The sequence below is a fragment of the Silurus meridionalis genome, chromosome 5, assembly GCF_014805685.1.
Source record: "Silurus meridionalis isolate SWU-2019-XX chromosome 5, ASM1480568v1, whole genome shotgun sequence".
Lineage (NCBI taxonomy): Eukaryota > Metazoa > Chordata > Actinopteri > Siluriformes > Siluridae > Silurus > Silurus meridionalis.
The window spans coordinates 9,451,630-9,473,512 of NC_060888.1; the positions used below are offsets into that span (position 1 = coordinate 9,451,630).

Sequence of the window (21,883 nt, forward strand, 5' to 3'; positions counted from 1 at the left end):
TGGAATTGCATGGTGTTGAAGTATAGAATGGTGGAAACAAGAATGTTGAATGCAATAAGAGTGTGTGTGTGTGTGTGTGTGTGTGTGTGTGTGTGTGTGTGTGTGTGTGTGTAACTTTGATGATGTGATTTGTGTGTGTTTTCTACAGAAACACTGCGACAGGCAGAAGGCAAATCTGCGTATCCGCTTCAAGCCTTCTCTCTTCCAGCATGTGGGAACACACTCATCTCTGGCTGGAAAGATCCAAAAGCTTAAGGTATGTATGTGTGCATGTATGTGTGTACTTTAGGAACTCATTTTCTACAGAGATGTACTGCCGGGCACTGCAAATGCCACAGACTCACTTGGATAGGAAAAAGAGATAAGAAGACACTTATGTATTATTTGTTCACCGGATCATTGCCTCTCCTGGCAGAGTGTTGCGCTGTGGCACTCAGTGTCAGCGTGATCCTGCTCGAGCTATGTAATATTGATTCGGCTTTTCTCTGCTGCCTGGTTGATGATCAGAAAAATTCTAACCTGGGGGCTGAAGGCCATCCGTATGTCTTCTTTACCCACTTGTTTACTCGGTCTCTTTAAATTACAGCGCCTTCGAAAAAAATGTTTCTTTGACCTCGGCAGGATAAAGATTTTGGGAAGCAGACTGTCCATAAAGGCCATGCCAACCCGTTAGCTGAGGTCACCACCAGTCTGAAGACCTACCAACATTTTACGCTGGAGAAGGCATACCTGGGCGAAGATTTCTTCTGGGCTTTCACGCCCGTGGCTGGAGACTTCATACGTATCCGCTTCTTCACTCCAGTCCGCATAGAGAGGTACACACACATGCATATCCACACATGCATTAAACTCTTTCCTCATTCTTCTGTCCATCCTGTTCGTTTTTAAAATTACCAAATTTCAAACAGTCGTAAGACTTTTCAGCCCGGGAATTGGAGCATGCTTCAGTTAGGCTTCCTCTGCGTGGACAAACAATATCCTGAACATTTAAAACCATGGGGAAAGAAAAATTAAAAGAGTAAGGCACAAGAATGATTCTGCCTAGAGGAACAAATCTCGGTGACTGTGTAAGGAGAACTCCATTAGTCTAATCAGCTAGAAAGTAACTCTTCATCAGGAGGTTACCACCAGCATGCTTTACTGTGTAGATGGATCTTTGTGGATCTCAGAATAAAAGCAGTGTCCCATTATATAAATGATTTCTATATTTGTTTTTACACTTCTGCTACAGTATTATATTGTGTATATTGGGGACATACCACTTTGCTGCATTAGACAGATTGTAGCTTTTTCAATTCTGAATGTATTTATTTACCACTTTTAACAATGTCCACTGTCTAAAAATCTAATTTTAAAGTTTTAAATAAAGAGACGTTATGGCTTAGGCTGGATAAAATGGATGGTGGGTATTTTTATTTTAGCAGCTGGAGTTTCTTTCCTGATACAGACACATCTTTCATAATGCTGCTATTCATTTTATATGATACTGAATTTAGACTACCGTAATTTCCGGACTATTAAGCGCACCCAAATATAAGCCCCACCCGCTGAATTTGACAAAGATTTTTATTTTGAACATAAATATGCCGCACCTGTCTATAAGCCGCAGGTGTCTACACTGAAACTAATTAACTTTACACAGGCTTTAACGAAAGACAGTGTCTGTTACATGGCTTGTATCTAAACAGTAGCCTACCAAGAAAGTCATTGTTCACTGTCTTCCTTCTTCCTTTCACAACTATTTCTCTCGAGCGTTTTTCTTTTGGCATCGTCGTGCGTTTAAACATCACCATCGGTGAAGCTTTTCTCCCGATGCCGTGCAGCTCAGAACACAGGTGAAGTGTGTTTTTCATGCCCAATTTTTTTAGCGTGACGAATGATTCGCTTTTTCTGTAGACAGTCCGAGTAAGCGGCAGGTCAAACGTCAGATGAACATCATCCATATTTATGATGTGGTGCGGCCCGATTCAGTGGGAGCGCATCTGATTTAATATAAAGAATTTCATTGGGTCACCTGAACCCGTTCGGCAATTTCATTGGTCTAATGTTATGGGGTTCAGTTTTTTGGCTTGAAGTTTGTGAAACCGGGAAAAACCCAGGAAAAATCCATAAATTAGCCGCTTCGTTGTTTAAGCCGCAGGGTTCAAAGCATGGGAAAAAAATAGCGGCTTATAGTCGCTAAAAATATGGTAAATGGGGCAAAAGTATTTAGACACCTGTTTTTTCCAGCCATATGCGGGTCTTTTCCGAACTGTTAACCACAAAGCTGAAGGCACACAATTGTAGGAGTCTTTGAATGCAATAGCATTCTCTTTTTCCTTCACTTGAACTAGGAGACCCAATGTCCAACTGTTCCAGCATGACAGTGCCCCTGTGCACAAAGCCAGCTCTAAGAAGATATGGTTTACATGAATTGGAGTGGAAGATCTTTCTATAAATCTCTGACCTCAAACATATTGAAAAAATCTATGGATTGAATTGGAATGCTGACTGCACCCCAGGCTTCCTCACCCTCCATCAGTACATGAGCACAAATCTGGACAAGCACACTCCAAAATCTAGTGAAACATCTTCCCAGAAGAGTGGAGGTTGTTAGAACATCTAATGTGGACTAAATGTGTGAGACTTATTGTGTACTCTTTAGTCTTTAAATCCTTGGTGTTTGGTTAAGATACTGCAATACTGTATAACTCGCATAATAAAACGCACACTGTTTGAAATAAAAAATCGTGGGTCAATCTAGGTACACTGAGCCTTTTTTCGGTGATCTGAGCAGCAGGGCAGAACAGTGTGTTTCTGCAATTTTTCTGCTCATGAGTAGTTCCGAAGCATCCGCGCATCACTCTTGTGCCCCCAGCGAGCTGTACTCACAAAGCATGTTTTCCTGCGATAATATTTTAGAGCATCGAATAAAGCAGATGGGTTTTGATTTTTACTAACATACAGCTTTGAGTTATATTGGTAGAAGAATGCTGAGGATGGAGTCACCAGGAAGGATTAAAAGAGGAAGGCCAAGGAGGAGGTTTATGGATGTGGTGAGGGAAGACATGCAGGTAGTTGGTGTGAAAGAGGCAGATGTAGAGGACAGAGTGGTATGGAGACGGATGATCCGCTGTGGCAACCCCTAATGGGAGCATCCGAAAGAAAAAGAAGAAGATTTTGATAAACATGCACACGTCATCTTGTGTCGTTCACATAATGATTCAGAGTGGTTTCCACTAGATGAGTATTTGTATTGAATTGATTTGCATTGTTGATAGCAAAACAAAAATCCCACAAAACTCTGGATAAATGAAATGTTAGAGCTGAGATTCACGTTAACAGAAACTTATTTTGGGTAATGATGGATGCAAGGAGTATGCATTTGTGTGTTCTTGTTCTAGATGCTGAAAAAGCCCGTCAGCGTTTTAACTTCTCCTTTTTTGCAAGGCCTAGTTTATAGTTCTACACAGCCAAATACACCCCACTTACCCCATGCAGGCGAGAAATATCACCTGGGCTTTTTCCAATTTCAGTTGAGTGAGCATGCTCTCTGTGTCGTCTCACATTCCTGTTCTTGGCTGATAGGATTGGAACCTGATGTGGTCCTTCTGCTGTTGTTACCCATCAACTTCAAAGTGTTGATGCTTCGTTGCTTTCAGGAGTGTTCAATAGGGTTAAGGTTAGAGCTCAGGCCACTCAAGATCTTCCACTCCAATCTATGTAAACCATATCTTCATGGAGCTGGCATTGCCTTTTGTCATGCTGGAACAGGTTTGGGCCTCTTAGTGAAGCGAAAATGTAATGCTACCACATTAAATGGCTTATACACAGTTGTGTTCCTTCAATTTTGTGGTAACAGTTTGGAGAAAAAGCACAAATAACTGGAAAATCAGGGATTCCAATACTTTGGTCCATGTAGTGAACATTATACCAGGTTTATCTCTTTGACAATGAAAAAGCAAAACAGACAGTACAGTGATTACATCCCTAAGAACTGAACTGCCGACATGAAAACAAAAACGTTAAAGAATAAGTGGTTAATATAATCCGTATGATTTGCCTGGCTGATAAAAATGGAACCTGATGCTGTCTTCTGCTGTTGTAGACCATCAGCCTCAAAGTGCTCATGCTTTTCTGTTGTCTGTGGTTGTAAAGAGTGATAATTAGGCTTAGCATCTCCTTCCTGTCGGCTGGAAACAGTTCAATTAAATTCAGTTCAAATTTATTTCTATAGCACTTTTCACTTTTTATAGCAGTTTTCAAAAATTCACTTATATATAAATTTGTGTGTATTTATCCCCGATGAGGAAGCCTCCCTTAGATGGTATGAGGAAGAAACCTTGAGAGGAGCCAGACTCCAAAGAGAACCCATCCTCATTTGGGTGATATCAAAAGTGTGATTATAAATCATTAAAACATTACAAACACCACAGAGTGAGAAATATGTCTTATATGGTCAATTGGAATTGTGTAACCAGAAACTCATGATCAACCCAACATCTGAGCTCATTATAGATTCAAAATCAACTCCAGAAACAGCATCTGTAGAATATGTTTTAAATATCGAATAAAAGGTTGTTTATCCTCTTCATGAAGTGGGATCCAACTGGCACTGGTACATCTATAGATGGCTTGGGGTCCTCTTAGGGCCGGCATCTTCTCTTTGAAAGTCTGAGATCTTCATGAGATGGGACAGAACTATAGTCTGGCTATTCCTATCATTCCTGTCACTCAGAGGATGGATTGGATGGAGATGTGTACATTTCTGAAAATTGCCATGCAATGCCATAGTTAAAATTATTAAGTTCATACATTTAACCCATTCAAATGTCTGATTTGAACATTAACCAAAGCTCTTGATCTGTAGCTTGCATTGCTGATATCTTTATGACTGCTGAGGCTGATTAGATCATTGCATGAGGAGTACTTATTCCTAAAAAAAAGTGGACCGTACAAATTCTGTATAAAGATTTTGAGCTTTGAGCTTGACCCTTCTCATGCCGCACATTTGCAGTTCCTGCATGCTTTGAGATTTGTAGCCGCTGCAGTGGATGTATTCTAGGTTTGAAATCTGAAGAAAGAATTCGATTAGGCAGAAAAAAAAAATTATTTAATCTCTTAAAGGGTATTGTTCCTGTGTGAGGCAGGAGGAGACGGACCCTCATGTGAACTTTGGTATTAAGGGTGTAAAATCCCTGCTTTAGTTTTGCTCAAATGGATTGTGTAGTATACAGACAGATGAAGAGATTTAGATTGAAACTTGAAACATACCATGAAGCTCTGTTTGTTTCAGAAGTGTGCAGTTCATGTGTGTCTTTGGGCTCTTACCTATAAACCCTGTTTCTAGATTGTGTAGGAGACACGTAAAGAAATAAAAGTGATTCAATGTAGAATACCTGAGGTACTGTTTATTAAATAAGGGATTATATTATCACGTTTTTATAATTGATAATACTCCCTATATTTTGACTTAAATTTATGCACATTTTATTTTCATATATATATATATATATATATATATATATATATATATATATATATATATATATATATATATATATATATATATATTTTTTTTTTTTTTTTTTTGTTTTTTTTTTTTGTTTGTTTTGTTTTGTTTTTGTTTTATATTCAATTTTTTATTTGCAAATGCAAATTTTATTGTCAGTTTTCAGTTATTCATGTTTTTTTTTCTTTCTTTTTTTTTTTTGGTTACAGATCGGTGGTAAAAAGCATTTTCCTGCATGCCATATTGTGTAGGATTATGTCTGTGACTTTCAAATTTTTCAAAATTTTAATTTTAACCTGGTGAGACTTTCCAGAAGAGGACCAGAAGTTATCACCCTGAAGTTCTCTCTAGTCTGTTGTAAATGTCTCATTCCAGAAATTCTAATTTTGACAGTGACTTGTAATCTTTTTTTACAGTAATGCTCAACGTGTGCAAATATAATATACTTCTTTGTTTTTATCTGTAATTTGTGTTTCCAAATATGCCACATAAGCCTGAGGTGCAGTCAGAATTCATATTCATCCCAAAGGTGTTTAACAGGGTTGAGGGCAGAGCTCTATAGATCTTCCACTCCAACCATGTAAACCATATCTTCATGGATCTGGTTTTGTGCACTGAAGCATTGCCATGCTGGAACAGGTTCGAACATGTCTCCTAGTTAACAGTTTTGAGAGAAAAAAAAAACGCATATGGCTGGAAAAGTCAGGTGTCCGTATCACCATAATTTTCTGTTGTATCTCTGTTATTGTATTTCGTTTGGATTAATAAAAAGTCAGAAACATAAATACCATGGACTGTTACAAAGCACTGACACAGGAGACACTGAAAATGTGTAAGAGTTTCTTCTCAGAGTCGATCGAACCTTTTGAATTGAGCTGCTAATATAAAAACGTTAACTCGATGGAATGCTAACATCAAACATGTCGTGGGAATCGCGGTGACTGTTATTATATTTAAAAAGGCTTTTTATAAACCTATTCAGCTATGGACAGGAACCTGGATGTCTTGCCCTGAGGAATGACAAAGAAAAGATTTTCTCATTCATGCATTTTCTGGCACACACACACACACACACACACGATTACTGAGCTCAGCAAGCTCGACCCTTCGCTCAATCCCTGTAGCTTTAAGCTTACCGCTTTACCTGTACTCTGTTCCATTTCAAATCCCCCCCATTTGTCCATGGAAAGTTTATATAAGCCTAATGGAGAAGTCATTGAAGCCTGTGGCTTGTGGGAAACATCTGGCGATCACTCAGATTGAGCCCAGGAGGTCGTTTTAGAGTCCAGCTTTCAGTATGATTATGGAAAATGTTGTCTTCCTCCCTGTGCCGAGAAAAAAAAGAGCATCCAGATGCTCAGACTATTCCTTTGCTCTTCAGGGAGATATGGATATCTATCTACGATGGATACGAGAGATGTTCTGAAGAGCTAAATGCACTTTAGACTTGCATTTATTCAATTGGCAGACTACCTAAAGCCACTTATAAGTGAAGTGAATCTCGATCCAATCGCAAAACTGTTAGAGTCGTGGTCTTTTTTTTTCTTTTTCAACCATGTGAACAGAAACAAGTCCAGAACTGTAAAAGTGCAGAAATGGTCTGTCATCATTTATACCTTTTATACCACAGCAATTCGTATCGGTTTTTACTAGTTTTTTCCCCAGCACTGTTAAATTCTCTGTTCTAATTCATCAGATGGTATTTCATACTACTGTCTAGACGAATCGCAGGATTAAACAATGCTCTCATTCTAGCATGGACTATCTGGACAAAAGTTTGTGGACACCTGTCTAAGCATTCCATTCCACATTCAGTCCCTGTTTACTGTTATAATAGTCTCCACTCTTCTGCAAAGATGTTCCATTAGATTTTAAAGTGTTCTTGGTATAGATCTATGCTCATTCAGCCATAAGTCAGATACATGGGGGAGGAGGCCTGGAGTGCAGTCAGTGTTCCAAATCATCTCAATGGTGTTCAATAGAGTTGAGGACAGAGCTCTATAGCAGGCCATTCAAGATCTTCCACTTCAACCCATGTAAACCATATTTTCATGGAGCCGACTTTGTGCACAGGGGCATTGTGATGCTGGAACAGGTTTGGGTTCGCTTCTAGTTCAAGCGAAGGGAAAATGTACTATGCTACAATGTCCAAAAACATCCTATACAATTGTGTGCTTCCAGTTTTGTGGTAACAGTTTGGGGAAGAACCACATATGGCTGAAAAAAGTCAGGTGTCCCAATACTTTTGTCTATATAATTTATATACGGTAGATCATATAAAATGGATCAGCATTATGAAAGATGTCTCTTTATATCTGGAAAAGAGCTCCAGCTGCTAAATAAATACATATTTTTCATTTTATCCAGCATACGCCATAAAGCATGATCTCTACAGTGTGCCACTGAAGCACACATCTCTTATAATATATTCATTTTTAAAAGTGCTATATAAATAAATGTTTGGTGCAGTGAAGTAGTATCATATCCTAGGTTGAAAATGACAGAAAAGCATTTACATAGTGATGTTTATTTAGCATTTTTCCAGTTTCCAGTGTCAGCTTCTTGAATCATAAAATCGTTTCTCTATGTTTTATGATGCAAAGCTTCATGATCTCATGACTCGAGGATGGACAGCTTTTTTTGATTTTCTGTACCATAACAAGCTGCTTTTTTTTTTTTTTTTGTCTTGAGCTTCAAGACAAAATGCATCTATGAGTGATAACAGGAATGAACCACCAATTTGCTGTGGTATAATAAGAATTTTAGGATGTTGACATGTTTCTGGTTTCTGGTTGGTTTCGATCATTTTTCGCATTGTTAGTTTGTACCATGATTAATTAAACGTGAATGTTGGAGGTTTTTTGGAGTGGAAAGCCACCGATATTATTATAATAATGCTCAATGATGCAGTGTTACAGTCCAAATTTGTCATATTAGTGAACAGATGGAGAGTAAAATATACGGTTATGGTGCAAAAGCTGTTCTAAAAAGTAAGGAAGTAAATAACAAGCTGTGTTGGTTGGCATTTCAGTGATGCTTAATTTAAGTGGTTTGTTTTATGCGCTTAATGTTGCGTGACTGAAGGTTGGTGTGCTTTTTATATATATATATATATATAAAGTCAAATTAAACAGACAGTGCTGGAAAATCTTTAATTTAGCTTTCTTTTTATTGACCTTCTATCCTCTAGACTTATTTGGAAGGTGAAATTTGGAACACCATCTGATAGGGTGGCGATGTATCCAGTCTCATCTCTGTGTTGTGTTTCTTTTTTTTTTGATGATTCTCTCAACATGTGCGGCTGGGACGACGCGCCTTTTATTGTGATGACAATAAAAACAATTACAAAAGTGTGAGTTTACCTCTATAGGATGTTTGCAAAATAAAAATGGCATGATTAAAATTACAAAAGGAAGTATTACAAAAGAATTGAATCTATGAGAATAATAACTTGAGCGCAGAAAGAAAACTTGAACAATTTTCCCCATCAGATATGAATTAGGAAGCACCCCCTTGGGCTATGCATTGTGACTACACAATTAAAGGGAAAACACACACACAGACTGTGGTTATATATTTTTAGGTATATTTTTTTGTGTGAAATGCTATGTAATACATAGGTATTTTTCCTACCAGTTACACAGCTGTTAGAAAGTTTGGTTTTGTGTGCTGCTGACACCCAGAGTTCACACCAGGAACTTCATTCTAGTATCATTTAGTGTTAAATATTGGATATTTTTATGTCTTTAATCGATGCAAAAGCACTGTGTGTTGCCTTTTGCCAGAATGGTATAGCTCAACCACACTGTCACTGTTGTGCCCTTAAACAAGACTTAACCCTTTCTGATCCATGAGGACCGTGTTAACGCTGACCCTGCACAAACTCCCTAACAAACTGGGATATAACAGGAAAAAAGTTTCACTATCACAAAATAAAGACAAATTAAATGCACATGAGTCAGGCATCCCTGATCTATTGGCGTATTTAGCTGTACTCAGTTCTTGTTTATCCTTACCATTATTTTTCATTGTGTGTGTGTGTGTGTGTGTGTGTGTGTGTGTGTGTGTGTGTGTGGTGCAGGTATTTCTTCCGCAGTGGGAACATCGAGCACCCTGGAGACAAGTTGTTCAACACTACAGTGGAGGTGCTGCCGTTTGATGTAAGTGTGTCTGCGTTCACTCCTACACACCAATAGCTAATGTTGCAGAACACACACCTCAGGGCAAACAGCCTGCTTCAGGGAGGTTCCTCAAACTGTAAAATCTGCTGTCATCTTTAAAACCTCCTCAAAGCACAATAAGAGCTACGTGTATTGGTGCAGGTGAGCGGTTCTCTATCTAGATCTCGATCCTGGGGATGGAAAAAATATCACTAGTTAAAAGTGTTTTTTCCTATAATTTTTTTTTAATAATACCATGAAAAAACAATATTTTTTCAATAAAAAGAATTTAGGATTGCATGAATGCTGAATGTCTTGGATCTCATTAACTAGCTCATAGGACACGTAAAATCTCTGACACGATGCACAGTAACATGTTTTATTAATCTGTAATGTCATGGAATAAAAAATAATTAGTGTGATTAATGTGATTTAATAATTTACGTGAGCTAGTTATCTAATTACACTATATGGACAAAAGTATTGGGACACTTTTACAGTTCTATATGGTGCATTCTCAAATGGTTACCACAGAGTTGGCTGACTGTAGGCAAGACACATTTTTCTTGGTACTCCACACATGCTGGACACCATATGAGCCAAATAAGTTTACCTTAGTCTCATCAGACCACAGGACATGGTTCCAGAAATTCAGGCTCTTGGACAGTTTGTCTTCAGCAAACTGTTTGCAGGTTTTCTTGTGAGCCAGCTTCAAAAGATGGAAACCGACTTGTTGCAGTGTGCGGAGTATGGTCTGAGCATTGAGTAGCGGACCTTCCGCTTCTGCAACCTCTAAAGCAATGCTGAGAGCACTCATGCATCTGTTTTTTTGAAGCAGCTTCTGCACCTGACACACAGCCTAAGGACTCAACGTTTTTGATCGACCCTTGCGAGATCCTGTTCCGAGAGGAAACTATCTTGGAAAACCTCTGTATGATCCTGGCCACTGTACTGTAACTCAGTTTCGGGGTTTTACTGTGCGTGTGTGTGTGTGTGTGTGTGTGTGTGTGTATATGTATATATATATATATATATATATATATATATATATATATACACACAGACAAGGCATAACTTTATGGCCACTGATCAGGCACAACATTATGACCACCTGCCTAATAATGTGTGGGCACACATTTTGCTGTCAAAACAGTTCTGACCCATCAAACATTAATAGCATTAACTTCTTCAGCAATTTGAGCTACAGTAGCTTGTCTGCATCATTGAGCCTCGGCCGCCCATTACCCTGTCGCCGGTTCACCACTGTTCCTTTCTTCGACCACTTTCGACCACTTTTGACTGGGAACACCCCACAAGTGCTGCAGTTTTGGAGATTCTCTGACCCAGTTGTCTAGCCATCACAATTTGGCCCTTGTCAAACTTGCTCACACCCTGTGCCAGGATGAAATTAATGTATTAAATGTAATGAAATTACTTTTTGTAAGTTTTGAATACTCTAATCAACATGGGCATGGATAAATATGAATGCTTTATGCAAATGTATCTTCATTATTAGTGAAACCAAACTCAACATAGAGCATGAAGGCAAAATATTCTTGTAAATGTTTTAAAGTAGTTATGGTGTTTTGAATTACGTAAATCATCAGGACACTAAATGGAACATTTGGAGCTATGTTTCCACCCGGATGCTTTTAATTGCTAGATGTGTTTTTCGTGGCGTATTTTTGTGCTTGATTTGAGACTTGGGGCATTAGTAAAACAAATGTTTAGTGATTAAGAATTATTTTTATTTTAAAGAAAGGACATCATGAATAAAAGGTTTTTATTTCACCTCTTCTATATTTATTTATATATAATTTTACTGAAAATGGTCAAACATAATTTGTACATAATTTGAACATAATAACTACTATATATGCACGATTAATGTCAAACAAAATGAATAAAAAACGATGGACGGCCTAGTGTTTTGTCCGACCCTGATGTAATAGATACACAGGGCAGCACCGTTAATTAATTCCCATTATAATTTTGCCATCATGGGTGGCTCTGTTCTTTTATTTTCTTCCTATTTTCTTCATTTTCTTCCAAGTCTCAGTCAATTTTCTTTGTTGACGTGTTTGTGTTTCCGAAGACTACTCAAGGAAATGGTTATATCAGAGAAAAAGTGTTAAAACTATATATATATATATATATATATATATATATATATATATATATATATATATATATAAAAGCTTTTTTACTATGTGCTCAATTTCATAAAAAATAACCCTGTTGGTGGTAGGCATATGTAATGTGAAAGAAAATGTCTACTGTCAGTTTAAAATGCTAAAGTGGGGGGAAAAAAAACTATTTTCGTTCTCAATTGGCTAAATAATTGCGTCTACAGTCCGTGGAAAAATCTATGAGTCAGATACCGGCTTCATTTTGTGAAGAGCTGACTGGACATCTTCTTCCCCTAATCAATGTGAGCTCTTTGTGAAGCCACACAGTCACTATGTGTGGGCCGTTGCTCTCTGAACACCAGCTCCAATGATTGCCTTACAACTGTAATTGCATTTCTAACGGCCCGGTCACTTCCGACACGTTGTCGTTTTTGCAGAGCCTTTTGTTGGCGTAGGCGTTTTTAAGATGTCCAGCAGCTCATCTTCTGTGAGCTTAAAAAGGCTTAGAGTTGAAAGAAATAAAAAAAAAAACTTGAGTTGTTTTCAGTTCTTTTGAGTATTTCTAAAGCAGAAGACTGCAGTGTCAGGCAAGTTCCTGCCCTCTTTCCATTCTCTGACCAGTTCCTCCTTTCACTCCTACACCTTCAGCAGATCGCATGACCCACGTGCAGGGAAATGTGACACGACAGCCGGAGATCAAACATATTTGTGTTTTATGTATTTGAAAGGATGTCCTGTGGTGCACTGGCTGAGGGCGACTCGTCATGCCCAGCGTGAGAGCGTGTCTGCTTTCGGAAGGCGTTTCATTGGCAAGCCGAAGAGCAGGAAGGGAGTGTGTTGGTGATTTAAGATTATCGTTGAAAAACAAAAAGCTCCCCTGCAAGATTAATCGCATGGATTCTCAAGGAACAAGCGCCACATCGGCCCCTAACATCTCCCTCTTTTTCGCCTTTGTGCCTTTCTCTCACTCGCTGTCTATCTCTCTCCATCTATTTTCTTCCATCGTTCAACCCATATTTATTTTTTGGCTATTTCCTGCAGTCATTGTGTCGCTTATTTTTCTCCTCCCTCGACTTTTTCTCATTACATCTTTCCTAGTTCCCCAGAGACCCGTTTAGATTTAGTGGAATTTTCTGGAAGGACTAAATTAGCAGGGCCATGTGTGTGTGTGTCTGTGTGTGTGTGTGTGTGTGTGTGTGCATGCATGTTTTTATCTTTGTAGACACTGAGTTTTAGGATTTTCCGACAGTTTTGATCATTGTTTTTGTTCATGGCAGCTTTCATTAAATTAAATAAATAAAATATTTCTTATGGTTAATATGTTGAGAATGTCAGTGGGAGATGTTCAGCGTGGGTATGATTGTGTGTGTGTGTGTGTGTGTGTGTGTGTGTGTGTGTGTGTGTGTGTGTGTGTGTATCTTTTTGAGATTTGCAAAGGGGTCCTGCAGTCATATTAGTCACAATTTGGCAAGTGGCAGTTGGATTGAATAGAGAATGGAGATATCTCGCAGTCTGAACGCAGCAAGGGATTGTGGGGATCAGGAGTGTAATGCAGACCTGCACAGACAAACAAACACACCATCTCAATTCAGCGCTGTTTCCAGAGCCTTCGATTTGCTTCTGTGGAGCAGAGACACGGTGCTTTCTCCTTCAACGCGTTACCATTTCACCCCAGCAGCCGCAAGAAATCCAAACCTGTCCCTGATTTTTTTAACGAAAAAAACCATACAAGCCTACCACACAAGTGCACTATTGTACACTGGGTCAGGGGAGTCACATTAATATAAATATCACCATCTTTCGAATGTGGAATGTGAATATGCGTGAAGCGAGTTTGTGACTCGACACTGAGAAATTGAAAACTGTAGGTTTAACCCTGGTGTGTTTACATGCTGTTACAGAAAAATAATATAATGTTTGTGAAACAACTTTGTTATTACTTACGTTATAGCAGCTGTAATCAGCTTCCTTATTTTCTGCTAATGCTTCTAACTTTACTATATTAACAAGTGACATGATCCTGCTAATCATAATGAAGAATTCAACCAAGCTGCTGTAAAAAAGTAGTTTAACAATATGTATTTTTTTGCTTTCAGAATATTCAGTCTGATAAAGAAGCTTTGAAAGAGGAGAAGGAGAGAACCCCGAAGTACCAGCGCACAGAGGACGGCTTTATTAGAATAGGTGAGACACAGATCAGCGTAAATTAATAAAAAAGAAAGTAAATGTAAATACTAAAATAATATAATCCCTTAATATGAAACCTTTTGTCAACACTGCAATATAGAGAGTTAGAGTTAGAAATACACATATTGACATATTTTATTCCTTTAATATGTTAAGTAAATCCCAACAGCCTTAAGACCTCAGAAAAATATTGTACAGTTCTCTTTTTAGGAGAAATTGCCAGACAAGAGAAAGTAACACAGTTCTGTTCAATCTGAAAATCTTCAGAACACACAAATGATCTACCACTACAGCACTGCCAACACTACAGCACTACCATTACCAACAGTACTAACACTACCACTGGCAACTCAACCACTACCAAAATTACAGCGCTACCACTAATAACACTACCACTGGCAACACAACCACTACCAAAATTACAGCGCTACCACTAATAACACTACCACTGGCAACACAACCACTACCAAAATTACAGCGCCACCACTAATAACACTACCACTGGCAACACAACCACTACCGAAATGACAGCTCTACCACTACCAACTTAACAACTACCAAAATTACAGCGCTACCACTAATAACACTACCACTAGCAACTCAACCACTACCAACATTACAGCACTAGCAACACTACAACACTACCGACAATACAGCAACACTACAGCAATACCAACACTACAACCATACTTCTACCAACAGTTCCACTACCAACACTACATCATTCTGGACTTAATAATGCTTGTCAACAAGAAAATGATCAAACTTACACTGTGAAGTCATGGCCTGGCAGTGGATATCTGTGTGTGTGTGTGTGTGTGTGTGTGTGTGTGTGTGTGTGTGTGTGTCACACAGGAGGATGAAGGTTCCCAGAGTCCTATTATAAATGTATTAGTTTTATATAATATTCATTCAGCCTCATTCATAAATTCATTTTAACCTTGAGTTCGATATAAAGCTCAACAAAATCAATGATGCGAGTTTATATGAGGCAGCGGTATCTGGCCCCGTGTGTGTCTCATTAGAAATACAAATGCTTTGCGCATCACTTCCAACTCCAATGCATCTACAACTCAGTCTGAGTGCATCATCCAACCTTTCATGCCTTCAAGCACTCTACTTTTGTCTTGCTGTTTAGAAATAAAAGTTAACCATGGTGTGGACATGACATTACTCCTACTAGAGTGTAATGTGTGAACCAAGAAGTTTTTGCAAAGCATTTATGAAATGACAGATGTTAGGCTTCAAAAGTGTTTATTGTTGGTTCAGTAAATAGATTTGTTTTTTAGTTATCTATTTTGTGCTGATTTACCTAGGCAAGATATCACAGTGCTACACTGCTCAGGGAATTTTTTTAACACCTCATCGATATACACCTATTAGTCACCTAAATAAGGATGCCTGTCCATTACCTGGTCTTTTGACAGTAGCTGGAAAGATGTGGAACCTGATGTGGTCTTCTATATTGTAGCCTGTGCAGGTCAGGTTTTAATGTAATGTAATGCATTCTACAGTGCTTTTCTGCCAGAAGTGTAAAGAAAATCCTACTTGATTAAAAGTATAGAAACCTTACTGCAGTACGTACTCTAAGTCACCAATTCCAATATGATTTTAGTAAAAGGCTTAGAGTATCTGATTTGAACTGTACTTATGAGTACAATATGAGTATTTGACTCAAAGATGCACTAGTCGTCACATGTTACTGAAAAGCCAAAACCAGTTGATTTGTGAGGTTTTTATTTCCTAAAATACAAATCAAATTGTACACCTCAACACTATGATCTACACAACATGCCAGAATGAAAAAAATCAAACAAGTCGGTCAAAAAAAGTAGTAAAGCAATCTTTGCAAAAAGGTTTCATTTTAAATTAACAAATAAAATTACACTGTCGTGTCACAACATAAAAGACCCATTAATATTCAGTGACAAACAAAATGAAAGTAAATCATTTTAGATAAAGTAAAGCCGAATATTCAGACAGAGATTTGATGCACCTCATTTTAGACTGAAAAAGACTCATTTTAGACTCATTTTAGACAGTGCTAAAAAAGTCTCTCACAGGCAGCAGATAAGGGTTGGGATTATTGAGCCTTAATGACTTCTTTAATAGAGGTGCAGAATGTAATTGGTAACACTCATTGACAATTAAAATATATTGTAGTAAAAAGGGCATCTATGGAATCATAAATGTAGTTTAGTAGAGAGGAAAAGTTGCTTATACCTTTGATATTTAGTAAAACTAGAAAGTAGCCAAAACATTATTTAAGTACAGTAACGAGGTACATTTACCCAAATACTTTCCACTGTTTTCTGCTCGTCACTGTTGCAATGAGCGGTTATAAAGTATTTCATTATCGTTGCCTTCTTGTTAGGTTAAAAGGTCTGGCTGTTCTCTGACCTTTTTTATCAACAAGGAATTACAACCTGTTTTATTGGTTAATTGTATTAATGAGCCGCTGTACACGTTGCTAATAAAATGACCAGTGAGTGTACATTTGTATAATAAAACCTTAAGAGAATTTTCTTCTAAAATCTGGCGTCTGGCAAGAGGCTCTTTTGCGATGCTAGAGAAAAAACTAGAACAAGGGACCAAACTATGCAATCTTCTTGTCACTATGATGGCACGCTTGATTTTTGTACCTCTGATGGGTATATTTCAACTGAAATGTGGATGTACAGTGTATCTCGAGAGATTTTTAATGATTTGGATTTTTCTTGGTTAAAGGTAGTAATTGTATAAAATGGGTCTGAATTTAGAACATAAGAATATGAATTTAGCCTTTTTAATGTAATTTTGTTTCGTCTGGTAACCAGAATCGCTGTGTGTCTGCATAGGTCACTTTCAGAACGGCATCGCAGAAGGGGAGGTGGAGGCCACGTTCGGGCCGCTGGAGGCCTTGCGGCTTACTGTGCTCACTGACTCTCCTGTATGGGTCATTCTCAGCGAGGTAGGCCCAAAACAAACACACGGATCGGTATCGAATTACTGTAACAACTAGGGGTGTAATGGTACACAAAATTCACGGTTCGGTACATAGCTCCGTTTTTAAGTCGCTGTTCGTTACAGTTTCGGTACAGTTAAGAAATGCAAAGCATAAAATTGCTTGTGTTTTCAAACACAGTTTATTCTTATTAACATTTGTAAACATCAACAGTTCTGCTTGGTTAAGTAATTTATAAAATCATATTTTATAATATTTGATAAAAATAAAATAAAATTAATTAAATTAATGCTTACACTTTTATTTGATTGATTCAATTAAATAACCAGTTTTATTGGCACAAATTCAATGAATTAAATAAATTGAAAATTTGTATTAAAAAGTTTACATTTGTTAGACCTTATTTGGGTAATACAGATGTGTATGCACATTTGTGTGTGTGAGTGTGTTTAACATTTCATATTTAATTTTCTAAAGACATGTTCTACATAACTGTTCTATTTATTTCAGCATACTTTAACAAATGTCTTCATTCCTCCCATCCTTCATTCGTTCACTCCCTGGATATGAGAAATTGTTAGGATTTTCTTATTTTTAAGACACATTTTTAAAGCTGGACATAAAATGCTAAGGAATTGATAGTGCTAGCGTTAGGTGCTAGCCACTTCCTGGTTAGCGGCTAAGGGTAGCACTACGAATCCTGAAACAAATCTTATTTCCGGTACGGAGTGAGTAGCCACAGTGACACTGCGCGACCCTAGTTTCTTTTTTTTATTATATAGAATTAAAAAATGTGCTCAAAGTGTGAGGCGGAAAATAAACAACCTTGAGGTCCGCCACTTCTGACCATGAAAAAAGGAGTGCATTACCGAATGTAAAAACTATTATAATATATTAACACTTCAGGGAGTGCTGTTATAGGGAAGTGGTAGCTCAGTGGATTAGATGATGGACTACTGATTGGAAGGTCGTGAATTTAAATCGTCGCTAAGGTGGTGTAACGCAGCCTCCGATGTATAAATGAGATAATTATAAGTCACCCTTGAAAAGGGTGTCTACCAAATTCCATTTAAGTAAATGTTATTGAAAAAGAGAATCAGTGGCTGGGTGATGTCATGGGGTCTAATTAGGAATGGTAAGATACACCAATTCACATCGGTGCACCAGTTAACGATTTTTAAAAAGTGCGCTTCGGATACAAATTGGCATTCGATACAAAAACCGATGTATTTATATGTAGGGAGTGAAATTTAAGGTTATAAATGATGTACTACAACTTTGAATGAGATCTGGAGATAATACCACGAGAACAGTTATTTGGAATCGTGGGAAAGAACAGTCTGCACAGGAGTTGTGTAGAGAGAGAGAGATGAGATGCAGTGTTTAATCCACTGTGGCTAATGTATAAGTTCCACTTCTCGATGATCAATAAACCAAGTGTTGTGATCTTCCGAGCTCTTTGTCAGTGTCCTAATTGCAGATCGGCAGAACAAAGCCATGAACCCATGAATGCGGGGGGAGAAAGAACAGTGAAGCTAACTAAAACACCACTGGTACTTATGAATAGAATGTGTGCATCAAAAGTAATGTGTGTGGCTGTATAATTTTGAGGGAAAAATATAACCAATCAGATTAGAGATGGATGTTATCGATTCATTTTGATCATTTTGTAATAAAGGTATTTCATGTAAGGGATTTTTTTTAAGCTGTTTTGTTTAATGCTTTATCTTAGGATTGAATTTCTTTGTGGACTCTTTTGTCTGGTTAGATTTTCATTAAGAAAGCAGAGTGACAAAGCCTCCTTCTGCTCCACGCGGTTTCGCTGGGCCTGTGTGGTGCAGGAACGCTCAGCATCGGCAGCTGCTTCGGCTCAGTTCATCAGCACCGCCTGCTGGCCGGAAGTCGCTTGAGCAGGGTACAACAGTGAAGCATGCGCCCACGGTGAAGGCCCGAGAAGACGCACAGCCAAGCTGCTGGCGACGAACAGACGCCGCTGTATAAACTGCATAATAAACTGTATTTATGTGTACATACATGGCTCCTGGTTCAGTGAGTGTAATCACACTGGTCTATTTGTTTATGGGCTCACCGGATGGAGACTCTCTTGCCCTTTGGCGTACTGAGAAGTTTTTATAGCCTTGAAAATGCTGCTTATTTTTTATTTTTATTTTGGGAGGGGGTGTTGGTGGAAGACTCGATTTCTTCTTCAAGATATGATTTGCAAAGTTTTGATTTGTGCTATCATTTTCCTGGCGAATATTTTTAGGTGCGGGGTTTTGCTATTCCAAAAATAAAAATAAAAGGTGTAGTTCTTATGAAACTTGCACACTGTTAAGAATACACACACATAGCATATGATCGTCATGAATGTGTGTTTTTATGTGCTGAGGTTAATCGTGATTGACCAAAGTCAGACAGATGGATTATAGCTACAAATATTACAAGCTATAAAAGGAAATTAATAATTATAATAATGATAATAAAAAAAACATTTGTGACAACCCTTGTGCTTGTTGAAAATCTGTACTTGCTTTTATAATAATATATGTAATATGTCACACATGAACGAGATCAGGAAATATTTATTTTAAGTTATTTTTTTTCTTAATTCATGGCCCTTTTTAATGTTTATCAGACACTTGACCATAAGATTGACAAATTGACATCTCATTCCACATGTATTCCCCATTTACTGTTATAAGAACCTTCACTCTTCTGGGAAGATGTTCCACTGGATTTCGAAGTGTGATCGTGGGGATTTGTGCTCATTCAGACACAAGGGCAATAATAAAGTCAGGAACTGATGTAGGTGAGGTGAGGAGGCCTGGGGTGCAGTCAGCATTCACATTCATCACAAAAGTGTTCAATGGGGTTCAGGTCAGAGCTTTAGAGCAGGCCTTCAAGATCTTCCAATTCAAGCCATGTAAATCATATCTTCATGGAGCTGACTTTGTACACAGGGGTATTGTCAAGCTGGAACTTGTTTGGGTCTCCTAGATCAATTGATGGGAAAATTGAGTGATACTGCTTCCAAAGACTCGTATGCAGTTGTGCGCCTCTAGCTTTGTGGTAAAATTTTGAGAAAGAACCACATATTAAGAGAGAGATTGAGAGATTTCAAGAAAAATTCCAAAAAACGTCAGAACTTCATGTTCTTCAACGAATACGTGCTTCAATTTCAACCCTCATCCTAATTCTCATTATAAGATCCTACGTCCTTATCACTTATGTTTTATCTTACACAGCTAATTTATTGGTTTGTGTTTTTGTTAAACTCTTCCTGGTTCTACACACACGCAGAGTTTCTCTTTCAGTTAACATGGGAAGTAGAACCTGGAAAGCTGGAATCATTAACCAGCTAAATGATTCCCAAACTGGTTTTGTGAGTCTAACTGAAGATTTTCACATACAGCAACACAACTACGGAAACTCATGGAGCATTGATTGAATATTCCCAGGCCCATTTATGCAGCATTGAGTTTACTTCATACAGGATTCAGCCTGGTATTTATTTAAAGGTTTTTTAAATTCACAAAGGTTGAATGACAGAGCAGCTGCATATTTCTCTAATATGCGTTTGAAAGTGTTTTAGATGTTTGCTTTGTTGTTGGGTTCCTGCTGTAGGTATGAGGCTGCTAACAGGTGCCGAAGAGGATCGATCAAGATACACCATGAACACCTTCTAAGCAGATTCTGCAATATTGTGCAACATACTGAGGACCAGTGTCTATTTGTTTAGCTAATCATCATCCAGTATGTGTGTAGTCAGTGTATGATTACCATGGACAACATGTTTCGATGCACAGAGGGTTAAAAAAAAAAAAGCTTTGTTCACACACATCTCAGTTCCATCAACAATTGTTTAAGCGAAACATATATTTTGTATAGTTCTTTTTTTTTTTTTTAAACATGCAATACACATAGGTATTCCTTTAAATACAGGGCCACTTATGATCGTGTTACCAGTGTGGTTGAAAAATAAATATATAAATAAATACATTACTGAAAGTGAAGTGAAACGGTAGCATATTCCAGTATCTCCTGTATTTCCTGTCTTTCCCATATCTCCTTTCTTTGCTTGTATCAAGCTCTTAACTAAGACTTTCTCTCATTTACATCTCTTGTATTGGTTCGAGCTTTCTAAATTAGTTTTTTATATCCCAAAATCTCGTTAATAGAATTGAACACCCGCCCTTAGACTGTTGTTATAAGCATAATTAAAATAAACAGGATTTCGATTGTTTTGTCAACCGTATTTGCACATGTACTACTAATATAGTGGATAAATATTACTTTGTTAAACACTGGAGTATTTCTTTAGGAGAAACTTTTACAGCACACACACAAAAAAAAGTTCAATTGTTTATAAGAGTGTCCAGAAAAAAGAAGACATGTTGACGTTTGAACTTTGTCCTCCTGAAGATGTAAATGAGTTCAGTCTTTTGTTAGGGGGTTGTTGGGTCTGTTAACACCTGTGTGGGGGCAGCTGTTGACACAGATGACGCTCCGTTGGAGTGTGTGCTCGGCATTTCACTTTAACGCTTTACTTAAAAAACTAATTTACATATGATATATAAAGTTATCTTGTAACACCTGGTTGAGATATAATTTTATTTCTCATTGAGAAGAAACTCGGCAGAAACATTTTTCAAAGATGAATTAAAGTTGCATTATAATAAACCAGTGCATTTCTGAAGATATTTGACTCTACATACAGCACCGTATCTGTTACTGTTTTATGTTTATGAAACTTCAAGCTGATCTACAAGTAAAAACACCAACTATGTGAAGTGATTCAGACTTTATCTCCAAAATAATATATATAGTTTGATCTTTGGATTGATATTTTAATTGATTCAATTCATTTGAATTTGTTTTATTTACAGTAACAAATCTGAAGCGTCAAGTATCAGTGAATTAATTTTCAGTAGTATGTGAGATCTAGAGGGAAGGTGGGAGCTCAGTGGTTAAG

The 21,883-nt window shown here is 37.7% G+C and overlaps 1 protein-coding gene across 1 annotated transcript in view; it reads left to right on the plus strand.

Annotated features, from left to right (window-relative positions):
* mgat4b (alpha-1,3-mannosyl-glycoprotein 4-beta-N-acetylglucosaminyltransferase B) overlaps positions 1 to 19,412 on the plus strand; it is a 151,584-nt gene extending 132,172 nt beyond the window's left edge. Inside the window, exons 10-15 of the mRNA XM_046849608.1 lie at positions 149 to 256; positions 622 to 815; positions 9,573 to 9,651; positions 13,877 to 13,964; positions 16,805 to 16,917; positions 18,680 to 19,412. Of these exons, the coding sequence (XP_046705564.1) occupies positions 149 to 256; positions 622 to 815; positions 9,573 to 9,651; positions 13,877 to 13,964; positions 16,805 to 16,917; positions 18,680 to 18,703 (606 nt within the window). The 3' untranslated portion in view covers positions 18,704 to 19,412. The remainder of the gene's footprint in view (positions 1 to 148; positions 257 to 621; positions 816 to 9,572; positions 9,652 to 13,876; positions 13,965 to 16,804; positions 16,918 to 18,679) is intronic.
* Positions 19,413 to 21,883: the final 2,471 nt, after the last annotated feature.